Raw genomic sequence first — 16,855 nt, forward strand, 5'->3', positions numbered from 1 at the left:
TGAGTTCAGCCTTCAAACCATTCATTCTCATCTAGAAACTAATCTCAAAACAAAACAAAACTGTAGAGAGCTAAAAGCAAACATTGTTTGTACGTTTATCAGCAACAGCCCATATTGCAGGAAATCATGTTCTACTTTAACAGATTTTCATGAAAATATATAGTCTTTAAGGCATGTGTGCATAAGTGCTCCAGAACAGTGGTTTACAGCTTATTATGCTAAATGCAAGACACACAGAACTGCCTGCAACTAAATTCTGGGATCACATAGAGCAGTCTGCCCAGAACCATGACCAGATGGCAGTTTCAATTGCTAATTTTGCCAAACATGAATAAAACTTCAGCTGGAGTTTCAAATATCAGTTTTCCATTTCTACTTATTCTTAGAAAACATTCAACCACTTCTAAAATTTAATTTTTGGAAAATATTCTCATTCACAAAAACTTCTAGAATTTTCGAAGAAAAGTTCTGCAGCATCTTGAAACTTTGAGGAACAGACATTACTTCAATGCGCAGATGTTGTTTCAATGCGTAAACACACAAGTACGCTTACACACCAATCTGTAAATTGGATTTTGTAAATCTGGAAAAGTTAATTCGTGATTTCTAACACATTAACAGTGAAACTCTTGAAGATTCCACATGCACCAGGTATGCAGTATCCTACTGAAAAGACTGGAGATTCTGATATGTTCTGACTATCAACCACATAGGAAGACGTAAGATTCACTTGCACATATGAAGATTCATAGTTGTTATCAAAACAGGAAAACCCAACCCTTTGAAGGAATTTCTCTTTGACACAGCTTACCCCTTACTTGCCTTGTCCATAGCTTAGCCCATTCTCTACCCATTGTTAGCTTACCTATTCACGCAATACTTACATGGACTATAACTGTCAATAATAAAAAATATTATTAAAATTAACATTCCATCTGTCTGTAACCCAATTGTTTAATTATGCTTTTTTCCAAGAATCTCCTTTTATCAATGAAGACATCTCACTTCTCACTAAATTCATCTGATCTTGGGTAAGAACAGGCAGTTGTATAATTTTTGATTAACTGTGTCTTCCCTGCAGTCATTGTAACGTTTATAAATGCCCACTGTAATCCCACTTACAGATTTAGAAAAAATAAGTATATCTAAAACCAGAGGAAGAATCAACAAAATCTATGTTTTAAAAAGCTGACAATTGTTCACATAAGAATTACCTGTGCAGAAATTTAATTTTAAAACATTACTCATAGTATTTATTATAAATTGAAAGCAAAATGTCAGCATACTGCCAGGCATCTCCAGTTGAGCTGTATACCTACTCAGTTTGACCAATACCTGAAAACTCTTTAAAATATAGAGAAAAAAATATAAAAACATGCAGATGTTCACAACTTTTCAACACGCCGACCATGAGAATTCCATTAAAATGAACACTTATTTACTTTGAGACGAAGCTATCTGATCCTCCAAACATGAATGTCCACCTAAGCATTGTAGCAAAATTGTTCAGCCTAGTTTAAGAATGGACCAACTTACTGATCTACAAATAAAAAGGTATTTAACATCACCACTGTTTTTACACCCTGAATTTCAAGTCAGTTAAGTTTACATTAAAAACTATTTCAATTTCATTATTTTGTTGGTATGTGAATGACTATTTGATACCATTTTCTTTGTATTTCTTTTGCTTTGTATTTGAAACATGCTTTATTGTTTTAAAGTTTACCAACAACAGTCTGTATTTAATACTTTGTTCCCATAAAAATTGAATTCATATCTGGCACATAACACAGTGGCAGACTGCTGAAGGATTATGATTTAAATCTGAAATACAGAATTTTTATATTTTAAAAGTCTCTTCCAAAACAGAGATATCTTAATAACAATAATAGGTTTTCAATACAATGCAAAAATAAAATTTAGAAGAGGCTTGCATATACAATTGCAGTCAATAGTTATTACACAGTACAGAACATTAAAAAAGAGGTATCAAAATAGTTTGTAAATGAAGCTGAAAAAAACAGGGAGAAGATATTTGAATTATTAAATCTTACCTGACCAGTGTCCAGTGGTGGTGCCTGATCTGTCAGTACATGTCTCGCTTACAGGCCTAAATACAGTCTCCCAGCCACCAGTAGCATAGCGCCAATTCTGAGACTCTAAAATAAGCGTTCTCTGAGTGCCATAAGCAATCATGAAGCAGTAGACTACATGATGAAGTTGACAGCCATAGCCACAGCCTTTGTTAATATTACACACAAGTTTCTTAGCTTTGCTGCAATCCTTTGGGTTCTGTAAGTATGGATGAAAAAGTGAAGCTGAAGAGAAGATATACACGAAGGCATACTTCTTCTGAAAAACTGTCATAAATCACACCAGCCATCCTGCTATAATACATCTCATATTAAAATGGATGAGTAAGCTTCAGCTCCATGAAAATTTTATGTGAATTCTTCACTGTGAACATGAACAGTTATTGAACATACTTCACTATCCTAACAGAAAATAGAGTACCTTCAAGATTTTAAATTACATTCTCATTTGTAAATCTGTCAGAATAACCTAACATTTGGACTCAAGGTTCACATTTCATCAACATGATTTTCAGTGCTGCAATGCTTTTTCCTTTGGCATTTTTCCAAGTTTGTTAGTTCTCTTTCAATGAGCATGCATGTCACTCAACAAAAGAAAATTTCCACCTGTCTACTAGATACAGAATAAAGCTAACGCTTATTAATGGACTGCTTCCCAGACTAACTGACCACATACCAAATACAGAATATGGAACAGATAACTGAGCAGACTGATAAAAAGACAGTATTTTAATCTGGATGCACTCTCAATAGAATAATATACAACACTTCCACAATCCAAGAAACAACAAAGGAGGTAAATGTCTACATGATGTGAATGTTATGTTTAGAAGTACAAATTAATAAACATTTTAATGTATGTGGACAACACAACCACAGAATCTACAGAAGTTCTTCTTTCTGTAAAATACAGTACTTTGCTGTACACATTCATACCGGCATGCCTCTAGACATACTTCTGCATTCCAAAAAGGTTTTCTATAAAATCTCAAGGATGAAAAGTCAGTTTTCAGTTCGGCTGCAAGACTACTGATATTTGAGTGTCAACAAAAATTGTTTCTCTTACATCTAAGCAACTTTAAATGTTTTTTTTTCATAAATTTGCAACAAATCAGGTTTTTCCAAAAACCAACAACCACCATCCAGAGAACTGAGATCTCTCCATCTGAATAGTCTGATTCGTAAAATACTTTAAAAAAATTAGTAATTTGTTCATTCAGGTGTGTAAAAGAGGGGAAAATAGTTCAGATCTGGAAAAAAAAAAAAAGAGAGAGAAAACAAACCCTATAATGTGTTACTTCAACATTTGGGGTTTTTTTTCATTTTAAGGAAAAAAAAATGATTCAAAGCATAATTAGCTATGAAAAGCAATAAATCAAAATTTCTGTTCCTAATTTTTGTTGCTCAGATAGCAGTACTCTTGCTATCACAACATCCGATGAGTAACTTGAGACTAAACCTAACAGGTATCTTTGAGACTATAACGAATCTACTTCCCATAGTCTTTTAGGAGAGAAAAAGGGTTTTCTAGTATTGTGTGCAAGTCCACAAAGCAAGAATTCCATGAAAAAATATCTCCTCCCTAAATCTACAGACATATTTCCACCACTCAATGAAGTGCAATAATAGCAGGTGCAAGTAGTCATTTTCAGCTGTTAACTGTTCCTGTGCAGAAAATACTTCAGCTCAAAACCCAGAAAATGGTGTCTATTGTTATGTTGCTAATTTTACAACTGAAATATGGTCTAATAAAAAAATATAAGAAGCTTCTTTCTGTCATTTAGAGAACTGTCAGAAGCAGACAGAAGTATTCAGTTGCAGAAGTTGAAAATTTGTACTTTGTGTTTATGTGTTTTTGAAAGATGTATCTAGATGTTTTAACTGCTACTTAAAAATAATTCATGCATTATATAGACTATCTCAGGAGAGTTTTAATACCTTTGTGTAACATACTATAACCAGATTGAAAAAGAACTATCATGGACAAAAGTAAACCATTAGCAAACTGTATTTACCAAAAAGCAGGACATACAAGCCTGTCACAAGGTATCAATTGACTTAGAATTTTATTTATTTATAAAATTAATTAATGATTTTGCAATATAATTTTGTTGAGACATTTAAAATCAAGATTTTTTTTTTTAAAGAAAGCACATAAACAGGGACAACAGATACATTAGAGATGTCAACAGAACCATAAAGCATTTTATTAAGACTGTCTTCCCATTTTTTTCCACATAGCAAAAACTGTCACAGAAACTAATCTTTTTGTAACTATTTTGGAAGGGGTAATCTATGAGAATGTTTAGAAAATACTAATAATGTTGTCTACACTTTCTATTACCTTTAAATGCCTGTGTCCTCTTCAAACTGAAAGCATTTAGTTGACGCCATATCTGAAGTTGTGTAAACTTAGGTAAGGTGTGCCCTTCTAACATTCTTACATGCAAATGCAGTTTCATATAATAGCTTATTAATATTATGGAAATCAAGTAGGAATCACATAAAGAAACATAACTTGATACCATGACTGCTTACTAATGCTAATATAATGCACTCACTTGGGTTCTAACTACTTGGAGACTTAACTAGAAAGTATATATATTAATATTAGTTTGTGACTTGAATAGAAAGCTAGTTAAGCTAATTTCTTTATGACTGTGGTTTTTTCAGATTTCTATACTGAAATTTTAAGACAATGCAGTATTTGAGCATTTCTTTAGAACTTAAAAAAAAATAAGTGGAGATACTTAGATGTACTGCAGTTTCAACTGGCATTTCCTGAAAAAAGGTAGAATTAATAACTGTTGAGAAGGAATGCAAATTACAATCACATTGCATGTATCATAATAGCTTGTGTGCTCATAAGCCAAAATTGCCAACCAAAGCAACCCATAAAGGTATTGAGTTGATAAAGGATAATAACAGCCAATTTCAAATCCAGTGAAGACTGCCAAGATTTTTCCTCCTGGCACAAAGTCACAGAAAAGCATTATAAATCTCTGATTTGAATGAGCAGTGCACTCTGTTCTCATCCTTAACTGCACTGCTCACCACACACACAACTGAGTTGTCTACATAATGAAGAGAGGGATGGAAGGGACCTCCAGGATTGTCAAGCCCTGTAATGTAACAGCCATAAAACTGCACTAAAAAACTTAACAAAAACCCACAAAAAAAAAAAACCAAACACCCAACGAAGCACAAAACATACTTCAATATACAGAACTGTAGATTATCAAGCCATGCCAGAGGTTACACTTTTTATTTTTCTCAGAATTACTTCTATGGACACTGCAACCGAATACAGTAACAAATTTTTAGAACTGTAAAATGGTTAAAATCATGTATTTTTCTGGAAGAGAATGTTGCATGTCACCTAAAATAACAGTGGATTTTTATAACAGGCAAAATTGATTTGATCATCTTTCATCACTAGTACCATGGGCATACACCATTGCTCTCACAAAATTCAGGGTTTCCACTAAATTGATACAGTTAAAGTCTCAAATAAATGCAATATGCCACTCCCTCCTATTCTAAGCACTGGCAGATCCCAGCTCCCCCTCTTAAGAAGTTTTACAGTCCTTTAGGCTACAAATTACCTCTCCTGCCTAGGTTACAAGGGAAGTAGTGCATCCAGGTTTTCTCTTCAAGGAATGTATCTCCCTCATTCTTCTGTAGTACACCACAACCTTTGTAATGAGGTATGCAGGCCACATGACTGTAGCAGAGTTACAGAAGTCTGGTTGACATCTCCTTTACTAATAGAGCTGGCAAATCACCTATTATATTGCAGACCTACAAAACTGCATTAGCAATGAGAGAAATAGTAAGTAGTGTTAGCCTCGGATTTAATTAACATTCGTTGGTTTGCCTGTTTGAAGGAATGGCTGATTTTGAATAACTGACCTGATCTTCCTAAGATTCAAAATTGTTCTCCTGCATCTATTTAACAACTATTTTAACCAAACAGGAACCACTAGCCTTTAAATAAAAATTATTCAGAAGTTATTTTTAGTACCTATGGTCCGCCAAAGGAATGCTGCCATTATAAAACTTTACAAGATTAATGACACTGAAGCAGATTCTGTGCTATTATAACTGACTGCCCCAAACATGTATGCCCTGTGAAATTCAACCTTCAACTTCACTCTGCAAAAGCAGCACAGTATGAGCCTTGCCTCTTCTAAAGAAGGCATACTTCAAAATACAGGACTGTCATTCCCTACTCAAGTTCTCCAGGGCACTCAAGATTTTTGTAGACCTCTGTGTATCACATCCCCTTCTCATTTCTGCTAGCAGAATGAAATCTTCATCTAATTTTAACTCTCAGAGGTATCAAGTTCATGTATCTGATCATCCACATTACTTTCCTCTTCAAGTTTTCTAGTTTTATTATAGCCTTTCTGACAGTAAGGGACTAGAACCGCACAGTCTATCCTTGAGGCAGACCTACTGTTTAAATACTGTTGAGTACTGAGATTATATTTTCACAGAATTGTCTGTGGTAACTCCAAGATCTTGTTAATTGATGGTATTAATCAACTGTGTATGTGTATGTGCATTGAAGACTCTCTACCCCCATGTACATAACTCAAAATTTGGTGCAGATGACTGTAAACTACAATATTAATATCCAGTCAAAGATAACACAACTGAGGTTATAGCTAATAGCATAAAATTCTGCAACTGTTAGTCTCAAGCTGTTTAGCAGAAAGTTTACAGAATACTGGCGGTATTAAAGACAGACATTTCAAATAATTCATTTGAAATGCAATGATTTTATGGTCTTAATTTTCTACCTCTAATTAAATAGAAAACAACAACAACAGAGAGACTGAAATCCTGGGAAGTAATAGAATAAATCAGGACTTTTTTGTAAAAGATCTGAAGACCTGGAAAAAGTTTTGAGGGTAAATTATAGCTATAGTGGGAAATACCCATTACTAAAAAGTGGGTGTTTATTTCTCCTGTAAACAGCAACATTTTAAATGGAACCATCAGCAAGAATCATGAGAACAGACCATATCTCTGTTCACATAATTCTACATATTAAACAAAAGAGTTAATAAGTATAATGCTCTCTAGCAAATTATTGGTACCATGAGTTCATTCTTCTTTCTTATTCCTATCGGGTGACTAAGGACTCTTGAGTAAAATACACTTCACTAACTCCATAAGCTACTGAAAGATAATGAAACACCACAGTACTTTCTTAATGTAATGTGTGGCTTCAAAATTACATGTGGTATTTTTACATTCAGATTACTAGCATACAACAATAGCAACAAAAATCAAATAAAATCAAAATTGTTAGAAACATGATAATTTGAAACATATAAACATAGGCAAAATTTTTAGTAGCAAATCAAATGTGCCCAAGACTTATTCTAGCTGGCACAGAAATGACTGCATCCATGCTATTAAACTTGCTAAACCTCTTAAAACAGGGTAGCCACTCACAGCAGATTTATGAAGAGTGTATTGTGCTAAATCTCAAACACAACCAAAGAATTGTTTGTGAGAAGGCTACTTGATGTGAGTCAAAACCATGCCAGGAACTGTTTACAGTTAAGAACTTAACAGTATAGAATATTATGTTCCAGTGCCTAGGAACATTCCCTGCCATTGTTTGACTACAGTACAAATAGTCTTAGAACTATTTCCAGGTCTCCATCTTCTACTTCTCTTGGTGCTCAAAGAACCTTCTTCTTCAGGGCTATTCATTAGCCTGTTTACAAGAGTCAATAGGACCAGATGGGAAAGATGTCAGAAGTGCTGCCTAAATGTCTATCTTCCACCGTTTTCAAGAGTGCAGTTAACCATCAAAACTCATGACAATGGCAAAAGTAAACCGCTGTTTAACATACATTTTACTTTTACTATAAGATAAATGACCGTGGTGATTGTAAATTTCATAGAATCATAACAGAGAATCATAGAATGGTTTGGGTTAGAAGGGGCCTTAAAGATCATGTAGTTCCAACCCCCACACCATAGACAGGGACACCTTCCACTAGACCAGGTTGCTCAAAGCCCCATCCAACCTGGTCTTGAACGCTGCCAGGGATGGGCATGCACAATTTCTCTGGGCAACCTGTGCCAGTGCCTCATTATGCTCATATTGAAGAATTTCTTCCTTCTATCTAACCTAAACCTATCCTTTCTCTGTTTAAAGCCATTCTCTCTTGTCCTATCACTATGCACCCTTGTAAAACATCCCTCTCCAGCTTTCTTGTCAGCCCTTTTAGCTACTGGAAGGCTGCTGTAGGGTCTCCCTGGGGCCCCTTTCTCTTCTCCAGAATGAACAACCCCAACTGCCTCAGCCTGTCTTCCTAGGAGAGGTGCTCCAGCCCTGTGACCATCTCCACGGCCCTCCTCTGGACCTGCTCAAACAGGTCAATGTCCTTTTTATGTTGGATACAGTACTCCAAGGTGGGGTCTCATCAGAGCAGAGCAGAGGGGCAGAATCACCTCCCCTGACCTGCTGGCCATGCTACTTGTGATGCAGCCCAGGATACGGTTGGCCTTCTGGACTGTGAGCACACATTGCTGGCTCACATCCAGCTTTTCATCCACCTGTACCCCCAAGTCTTTCTCAGCAGGGCTGCTCTCAATCATTTCATCCCCCAGCCTTTATGAATACCAGGGGTTGCCCCAACCCAGGTGCAGGACAACCTCAAACTTTAAAAAGTTTAGAGAAATGTACTCTCAGCATATGCTTACTAACAAAGGTGTTACTTTTTATATTTTCAATAAATATTTTATTCCTTAATGGTACACAGTGTGCTGGAGGAGACAGTCCCACCCGAATTCTGTGGAAAATCCCATTTTTTGAGAGAATGGTGTCAATGAGAGGTGTTTCTCATTCTAGTGGTCATACATCTAATTCACACCATTTTCTATCCCCCTTTTTTTTTGATGCCACTTGTAATGGTTCCTTTTCTTACCAGCTCCCCTCAATACTTGTGGGGGGGTGGGGAATGACACAACCAACCATCAACAAAAAAAATAATTGTCTTCCTTCCCTAGTCAGAAATATTATGTATTTGATTTGAGAGAGGAAGACTTACTTGCCTCTAATGTTAATTCCTGTAGCTTGCACCTACCCTCCTACAATACACAAGCTTCAGCTTATTATTATCAACTTACAGATGAGTAAAACATCCCAGCATGCAGACGGACTAACCACACTACACTCCTCAGTCCACTATATAGAAATTCTAAAGAAAACCTAATATAGATATCAGCAGCAATCACACTTGATTCAGCGGTTATTACACTAATACCATACTTTCAGATACTGAATTTACTAGGTAACTTAATGAAGATGACCCAAGACATTTCTTGACATATTCAAAAATCAAATAATTTCTACATTTAACATGTGATAGAAACTATTCAGTCCCTTTCTAAACCTTTTCAAAAAAATCAGAAAAATTGGCTTGTTGTCTGCTATTTTCTCTTCAGTTCATTCTACTTTTAAATCTGTTTTGCCCAAAAGATTAAATTTCTAAATGCTTAGATTCATTCATATGCCTACATTTTCTTTTCTAGCGTTACTGGGAAGGAATCAAATCACTCTTCCAGTGCTGGGCAATTAATTCAGAAACCTGGCAAAAATGGGAAAAGAACTGCAAAATACAGATGAGCTTACACTATCAAACAGTAAAGATGGTTCAATACACAATGAAAGAAGCTGTTCACAAAAAACATGAATAAACACCAGTGATGCACAACTACAAAAAAAAAAAATCAAAGACTTTCAGTAGGTAATTCAGAACTATTAAAATATAAGTAGTAAAATAGAAAGAAAATGCACATTAAATTACAAACATTCCTGCGAATCCATCAAAAGTATAACTAAATCTTTCAATAAGTAGGTTTTGGATTGCACGGGAGGGTGGAGAACCGGGCACAGCCCTCCAACCAGTGAACTGAGCTCCTGTGGCTTTGTAAGAAATTTTCAGTTCAAGCCACACATCCAAACCTGAAGTAGGCCAGTTACAGTAACCTTACTTGACAAAATGTGTCTTAAAGACAGTTTCATTTTTTAATTAACTATTTAAATGACATCATTTCCCAAGACAATTCAAGTAATTCTGGAAGTACTAAAACTAATCAAACAAGTTTCCTATTTATTTTTAACTGTTGGATTCCTCCTACATGGATTCTTTGCTGCCTAAAGAAAGGCAAGTGCAAACTTCAGTCTTCTCCAGTTGATGCACTAGGAGTTTCTCACCTTCACCTTCCCCACTGATTTCAACAGAAAAAACTGCATTAAGAAAATGTTAAACTGATGGTGCTGTAGAAAAGAATGTAACAAGGTAACAATAACCATCTGCTAGATGCTACATTTTTAGGCATTACTAGTCTCTCAGTAAACCTGGATCTGAGACAGAATCTATTAATTGTTCTGTTCAGTGACTTCCCCTTAGACAACCACATGACTGTCATTATCTCCTTTCAATTCTGTTGACCACTAGTGGCACTGATTCTTTTACAATTAAATGAATGAGTGTATGAAAGTCAAATGACTGAAGTTTAATCAAATTACTAATAGACATAGTTGTCAAGTTTAAGACAATCATAAGACATAGCCAAATGTGTCAACATTACGAATTCATAACCATAAATCTTGACTGGATCTATGCTACCTAGCTAAGCAAGTAGCACTTGTGGCCAGGAACCCTTCAGTTAAGCTTAAGGGTATGGTGTTTTTCAACCGTTTGCCTTGCCAGTACCTAATCTTGCTTTTATCATTACAAGATGAGATTATTAAAGTATGCTATTCATAGAATCATAGAACAGTTTGGGTTGGAAGGGACCTTTAAAGGTCACCTCGTCCAACACTATTCCTAGGTCTACTACTTAATTCTATTCAGAAATTGGAACTAGCATTAATTACATTTTTCTCCTTAAGTGATTTATTAGGGTTCTATGTATTTGGACTAAAAGCCAGAAAGCTTTCAAATAAACCTGAGGATGCTGAGTCTACCACAGGAAAATAGAAAAAAGTCTGCAAAGTCTGCTCATTAAAGAAATCATCTCTTCTCCCAAAACAGTGCCCATACAGACATATAGCTGAAGTCCCTCAGCTAGTGTCTTCCTCCTCCCTAAAAAAAAAAGTAAATACTGATGGAGAATTTTCTATGAGATTTTTTCCTCTCTGGAATTTACTTTTGCCTTTGTTTTAAATTATTTTGAATTTCTCAACACCAACAATACACTACAATTGCCACAACACACTACAATTTGTTCCTCATGAGTGACACTGAATTACTGGGAAAAGATATAATACATTAGATTTAAATTATTGAAGGATACAAGTTTACACTTTTCAAGACTGACAGTTGTGAAGTCATTTGTATATATGCAGAATGCCCAGAGCTTCTTTTATTGTTGTTGTTATTTTAGTATGAGTACTTTTATTAGAAATACATATTATTTATTTTGATGGGAAGAAAAGAAGAGAGAATTTAAATTGTTTTGTCTTAAAGATCATTGTGACATATTAAATCACCAAAAATACTGCAAAATCCAGAAACCTCAGAATAAAGTCCTGTAAGCAACTTTCTTTTCCTCGCATACATATACAATCCCAACTAAATAGTATGATTATGGCAAACTATTATAATTCATGATGTTGTTAAGTACTTAGTAACCTTTCTCACCTGCTCATATTTTTAACCTTCAAAGTTAAACAAAATGGGTTTGGTTTTTTTTAAAAAAATTAGAGGCAAAAATATTCTGCTATTGGGAGAATGTATGCTGAATCACGAACTTCCTAAATTAAACAGAACAAAAATAAGCACAAAAGGGGAAGAAAACAAACTGCTGCCCTCATAATCACTTACTCTACCACTTCCAGAACATATACTACTACAGAAGGCCTTGTCTGACTTCTCTTACACATTCTCTTCAGTCATTTCATAATGAACATCTCTGAAAATAAGGTCTTTTGGTTAAATGTAAAGGTCCTAGCTTTTTAAGTGTTGCTCTAACTACAGGGAACTAGCCAAATGTAGTCTCATTAAATCAATTTTATGGTAATGTTATCTAAATGAAGTAGCAGTCATCATTATTCACAATCATTCAGCTAAATGATTTCCCAGGGAGTTGTCCCAAAATAAAGCAGCTGTCACTGTTCAACATGTACCAGATATACAGTAATTTTATTCTTCACAACAACAACAAAAAATTACAAATATGTTCCACACGGTTCTTTTTGGCATGGAATTGGGGGGCACGGGTTATTAATTTTTTTATTATTTTAGTTGATTTGATAGTACAGTTACATTAGGAATAGAGGTGTATATGTTTAATTTCAGACCATGGACTGCTTTACATTGCATACTCACAGTCAGCCCTGTACTCTTCAACATCCTGAAACCCACACTAGAAAATAAGTCAACTTGGCTTCCAAATGTGTAGTCACAGACATATTCTAGTTTTGCATGATTACTTGCAACTATGATTCAACACGGAGATAATTCAGTCTTTAGAAGGGCTCCAAAAGCTTATGTCTGGCTTAGAGGCATATAGGCAAGAGTGGATCCTTCATTGTTTTCAGACAGAGGAATAATAATAAAAAGGAAAACAGAGATGGTAGTAATTGTATATATGAGTGACCCATCTCAAAGACTGTAACTGCTCATAAAAAAAGAGTATTTTCTATCTTTGAAGAGTTGGCTAAGTTTCCAAACCAACTTTGAGTAATGTGGCACACTGAGAATTACCACACCTTCAGGTTTGAATCTTTTATATGACTGATGGCAATAGTATACACCTGGAGGTAAATGAGCATCCATAAACATACGTAGGCATCAAACCATCCTATCCAATTTCCTGCTACAGTGTAATTTTTCTGGGGTTTTGTTTTTGGGGTTTCTTTGGGTCTTTTAACAACCTTCAAAGAAACAAAGTAGTCATGGAGTAAGGGACAAAGATCAAATCCAGATTATAAAAAATGAGCAAGAAGTGGCAAATACACAGAGAAGTTGTTTCTAGTTATCTTAGCAGGACTAGCACCTTGCATGAAACATGGAAGAACTGGTAAAAGGCAAAGCCATTAAATTAAAAGTCTAAGACATTTTAATTAGTCAAGCCTAGAGAAGATTGTCATGAATTCCAGAAGAAACTAATCAAAGTAAACAGCATGACTTATGACAAATGAAATTTTGTATTGATAACTAAAATTAAAGTAATCATGGTGGAAGAAAAAAATACTCAAGTTTCAAAATTCAGCTGAATTAAAAATTTTGGGCATCATTTTCAATAGCTCCATGGTGACATGAACTCAAGGGGGACAGACCTATTACTAGCTAATACCTTAGACTGAAAAAAACCCCCCAAAAAACCCAGGAAGATAAGAAAAAAATGTATTTTGGTGCTATTCTATAAATCAATAGTCTATTGTAATTTCTCAGCTAGTGGATGCTCACTTCTAATAGCCTGGTGAAGAATTAGTGTTAAGGGAAGACATCGGGAAGAAAAAATGAAAGGTATTATAAATTCTCATACACAAAGAATGATTGAAAATGTTAGGTATGTTTAACCTGAAAAGGTATTAATAAAAAGAAACACTGTAAGCATATAAAAGAAAGAATAGTTTAGCAAGAGAAGGCTCATCACTTATGTCTGTTTCATATTTTATTACAATAAAAACCGAGCATCCAATACAGCTAAAATGTTTCAACTAACTTGAAAGACATATTAACAGGGTAATACTATTTGTTCATGAAATACCCAAATAATTTTGAATATGTTGTTGCATATTTGCTATCCCCAAGAATTTAGTGCTGTTTTTGATGACCTGCACAATTATAATGCTAAAAATGTCAACAACTATAGAAGCTAGAATTGGAAAATATGTATCACCATTCCTCAACTTAAACCTCCGAGATAGTTACTAAGGAAATACAAGTCCTTCCTGTATAATTTCTATATCCTTCCATGTGAAACAGTCATATGCAACTTGATGTGCAGCAGTAATACATTTATATGTTTCTAATTTTTATAATCTACCAGTAATGGCTTATTAAAAACAAAAATCAAAGTAATTTCCAATGTAATATAGAAAATACTAGAACTTTAATAAATAAATAATGAGGGAAATACTCGTTTTCTTATGTGTTTCTCAGTGTGATAGGATGAACCCATAATGATTAATTTCATATTTTAAATGCATAAATATGAAAAAAGCTCAGTTCTTCCCATGACATTATTTTATTGATTTCTGAAATTTATAAATAAACCAGAAACAAAAGTGGCCTGTATGATGGAAATTGAGCCAAGCATGTTAGACCTGTTCTAATTCTGCACCTAATGCCACAACTTTCTGTAAATTACCTGCTCACATTAATCATCATGTTTCCTTATTAGGGAATGAGGATAAAGATAGTTACCTTTCTTGGTAAAGTGCCTGACTATATAATACAGTTTCTGAAAGGCTTTATTTGATTGTGCTACAAATATGAAATATTAAGATTATATATGTGTTGTGACTTGGCATTGGTTTCATTCTTGATATTGTTTCTACTACTTTTTTTAAATGAGAATAAATTACCACTATACAAAAGAAAGCCTTTTATCAGACTACAGGCATCTAAATAAATTTTAGAAGCAGCTAATTAGGCTCTCAGCTCTTCGCTCAGTAAGTAAATTTTTTTCAAATTCACTAGAAAACAATGTAAGCATTTATTTAATGCTTTAATTTTGAGCTTTTGTTCTCCTAACCTCCTTTGACTTTTATTATTCATTGTACGGACTTGGAGGTCCTAGTTTTGAACTAAGGCCCTGAACACTGTAAAATGTGCAACAGGAAGACAATCACTCTCCAGAGACATATACACACTTAGATAAGACAACAAATGGATGCAATGGAAGAAGAGAAAAAGGTACAGACAGACCATATTTATCAGCATGAAAAGCAGTTACAGTACAACATTGCCAAACAGTGACATCAAAAATGAAAGACTAAGGAACAGTTCTCAAGGAGCTGAAGGAAGATAATAACATGATGTCTCCTGTAAAATTTACAGGGAGTTTTTTCCACGGAAGGGTGTCTTTTTTTATTTAACAAGCAGCAAATACACAGCTTGATCACAGAAGAGGTTTCAATAGCTGAACTGTGAAATAATGAAAATCTGAGAACCTCATTCAGCTATTTACATAGAGAATTAGGGGTGACCATACAAAACAGAGTAGAGAGGTGCAAGGAAATACTTGCATACATGCAAGGAAAAACAAACCAAGTAAAAATAAAATTGACTACATCTAACATTTTTGATCACTATATTAATAGGTGCATGCATTCATACATGAATTTAAGTCCCAAAACCTTCAGATCAACATCTGTTTAAATTTTATAGCCACACAATAGGACATTTTTAAAAAGGCTAATATGAGCATCTATGAGAAGTCTCACTCATCTGTTGAAACAGTCAAGGACTGGACAATATACTATACAAGCACTCCAATTTTGCATACTTATATTTTTTAAAATGGCTGCGTGTTCGGAAGTTCCATACAAGGACTTTCATATTTTCATTTTTAACACTATGCAAACATATGTATGCATTCTGATACTCTGAAGCATAAAAAACCAGGAACCAGAGACCTATCTTTTATAATAAAACAAAGAATCCAAACAGGTAAAATCAGCCCAGTGAAAACCACAGATAAAAAAACAACAATACCAACCAATAATCAAAAACCCACAAATAAACAAAATCAACCAACAACAAAACCCAAAACCCAAAGATTTGCTTGAAATACTGTCATTCAATATACATATAAAATAATGTTTGAAACATATGTTCTAATTTCTTTTGTAATTCATTTACATACATTCACTTAAAATTGTCATGCAATTCTATTGCAAGCATATTGCTAAAATAAAAAATGTTTACCTTGATTTAAAACCTCTACCCTCTTACCTGTAGATAAGTTATTCTCCTCTGTACCAAATCTGTTAGATCTTTGGCCTCTTTTTCTCGCCAATCTCCTGCTCCATCTGTTTGACTGAGGTAGTACAAGTCAGTCATTATTGACCTGTAAGCAACAATGGAAAGCCATCTTAAAAAAATGGGAAACAATTTTAACATTACTAAATTGGATTAGATGAAAACAAAGACAAATTAAACAGGTATTTCAATTATAGCTTCAAAAACAGTTTCTTCATGCCACCTCCCACCCCACAATCCAAACAACAGCGAAGAAAGACTCTGTCCTCCATTTAACATATGTTCCACACCAATTACAGTATTAAACAGAAGATGAATTAGAAAAACTCTTGGGCCTGCTATAAAGCATTTGTTTCTGGTATATACTAAAGGAAACTAAAAAGAAAGAATAGTTCTGTGCTAGATACATTATCCAGTGGCTCCAGATGAAAGTGCAACAGTGATTCCTACAGTGGTTTCTATTTTAGTGCATTATTACTTTGCCTCCTACAATCATCTTACTATGCTTCTATACAATGTAATATTACAAGTGTCTTTAGCACAGCAACGACAGTAATCCTTCTATTTTTGTCAGTTAAAGCTAACTATAGAACATTATTACAAGGTTTACATTTAGTAAACAGTATTTTCTACAGTATGGAGCTCCTTCTGGCTCTGGAACAAGATAAGCCTTCTGCCTGCTTAGAATGACTGCACGCTACTAATACCCACATGGAAAAAAAATAAAAATTCAAAATCTAAAACAGACCCATGGCCGTATTACAAGTCTAGACTACAGAATGTGAATTTTAT

At 34.5% G+C, this 16,855-nt stretch overlaps 1 protein-coding gene across 10 annotated transcripts in view; it reads right to left on the reverse strand.

Annotated features, from left to right (window-relative positions):
- Positions 1-16,855, reverse strand: part of FUT8 (fucosyltransferase 8) — a 187,432-nt gene that overhangs the window by 29,658 nt on the left and 140,919 nt on the right. For all 10 annotated transcript variants that reach the window (XM_056346062.1, XM_056346058.1, XM_056346059.1 and 7 more), the window contains 2 exons: positions 16,037-16,151; positions 2,055-2,292 (listed from right to left, as the gene is read on the reverse strand). In XM_056346062.1, coding sequence (XP_056202037.1) covers positions 2,055-2,292; positions 16,037-16,151 — 353 coding nt within the window. The remainder of the gene's footprint in view (positions 1-2,054; positions 2,293-16,036; positions 16,152-16,855) is intronic.

This window comes from Falco biarmicus, chromosome 7 (genome assembly GCF_023638135.1).
Source record: "Falco biarmicus isolate bFalBia1 chromosome 7, bFalBia1.pri, whole genome shotgun sequence".
NCBI classification, from domain to species: Eukaryota; Metazoa; Chordata; class Aves; order Falconiformes; family Falconidae; genus Falco; species Falco biarmicus.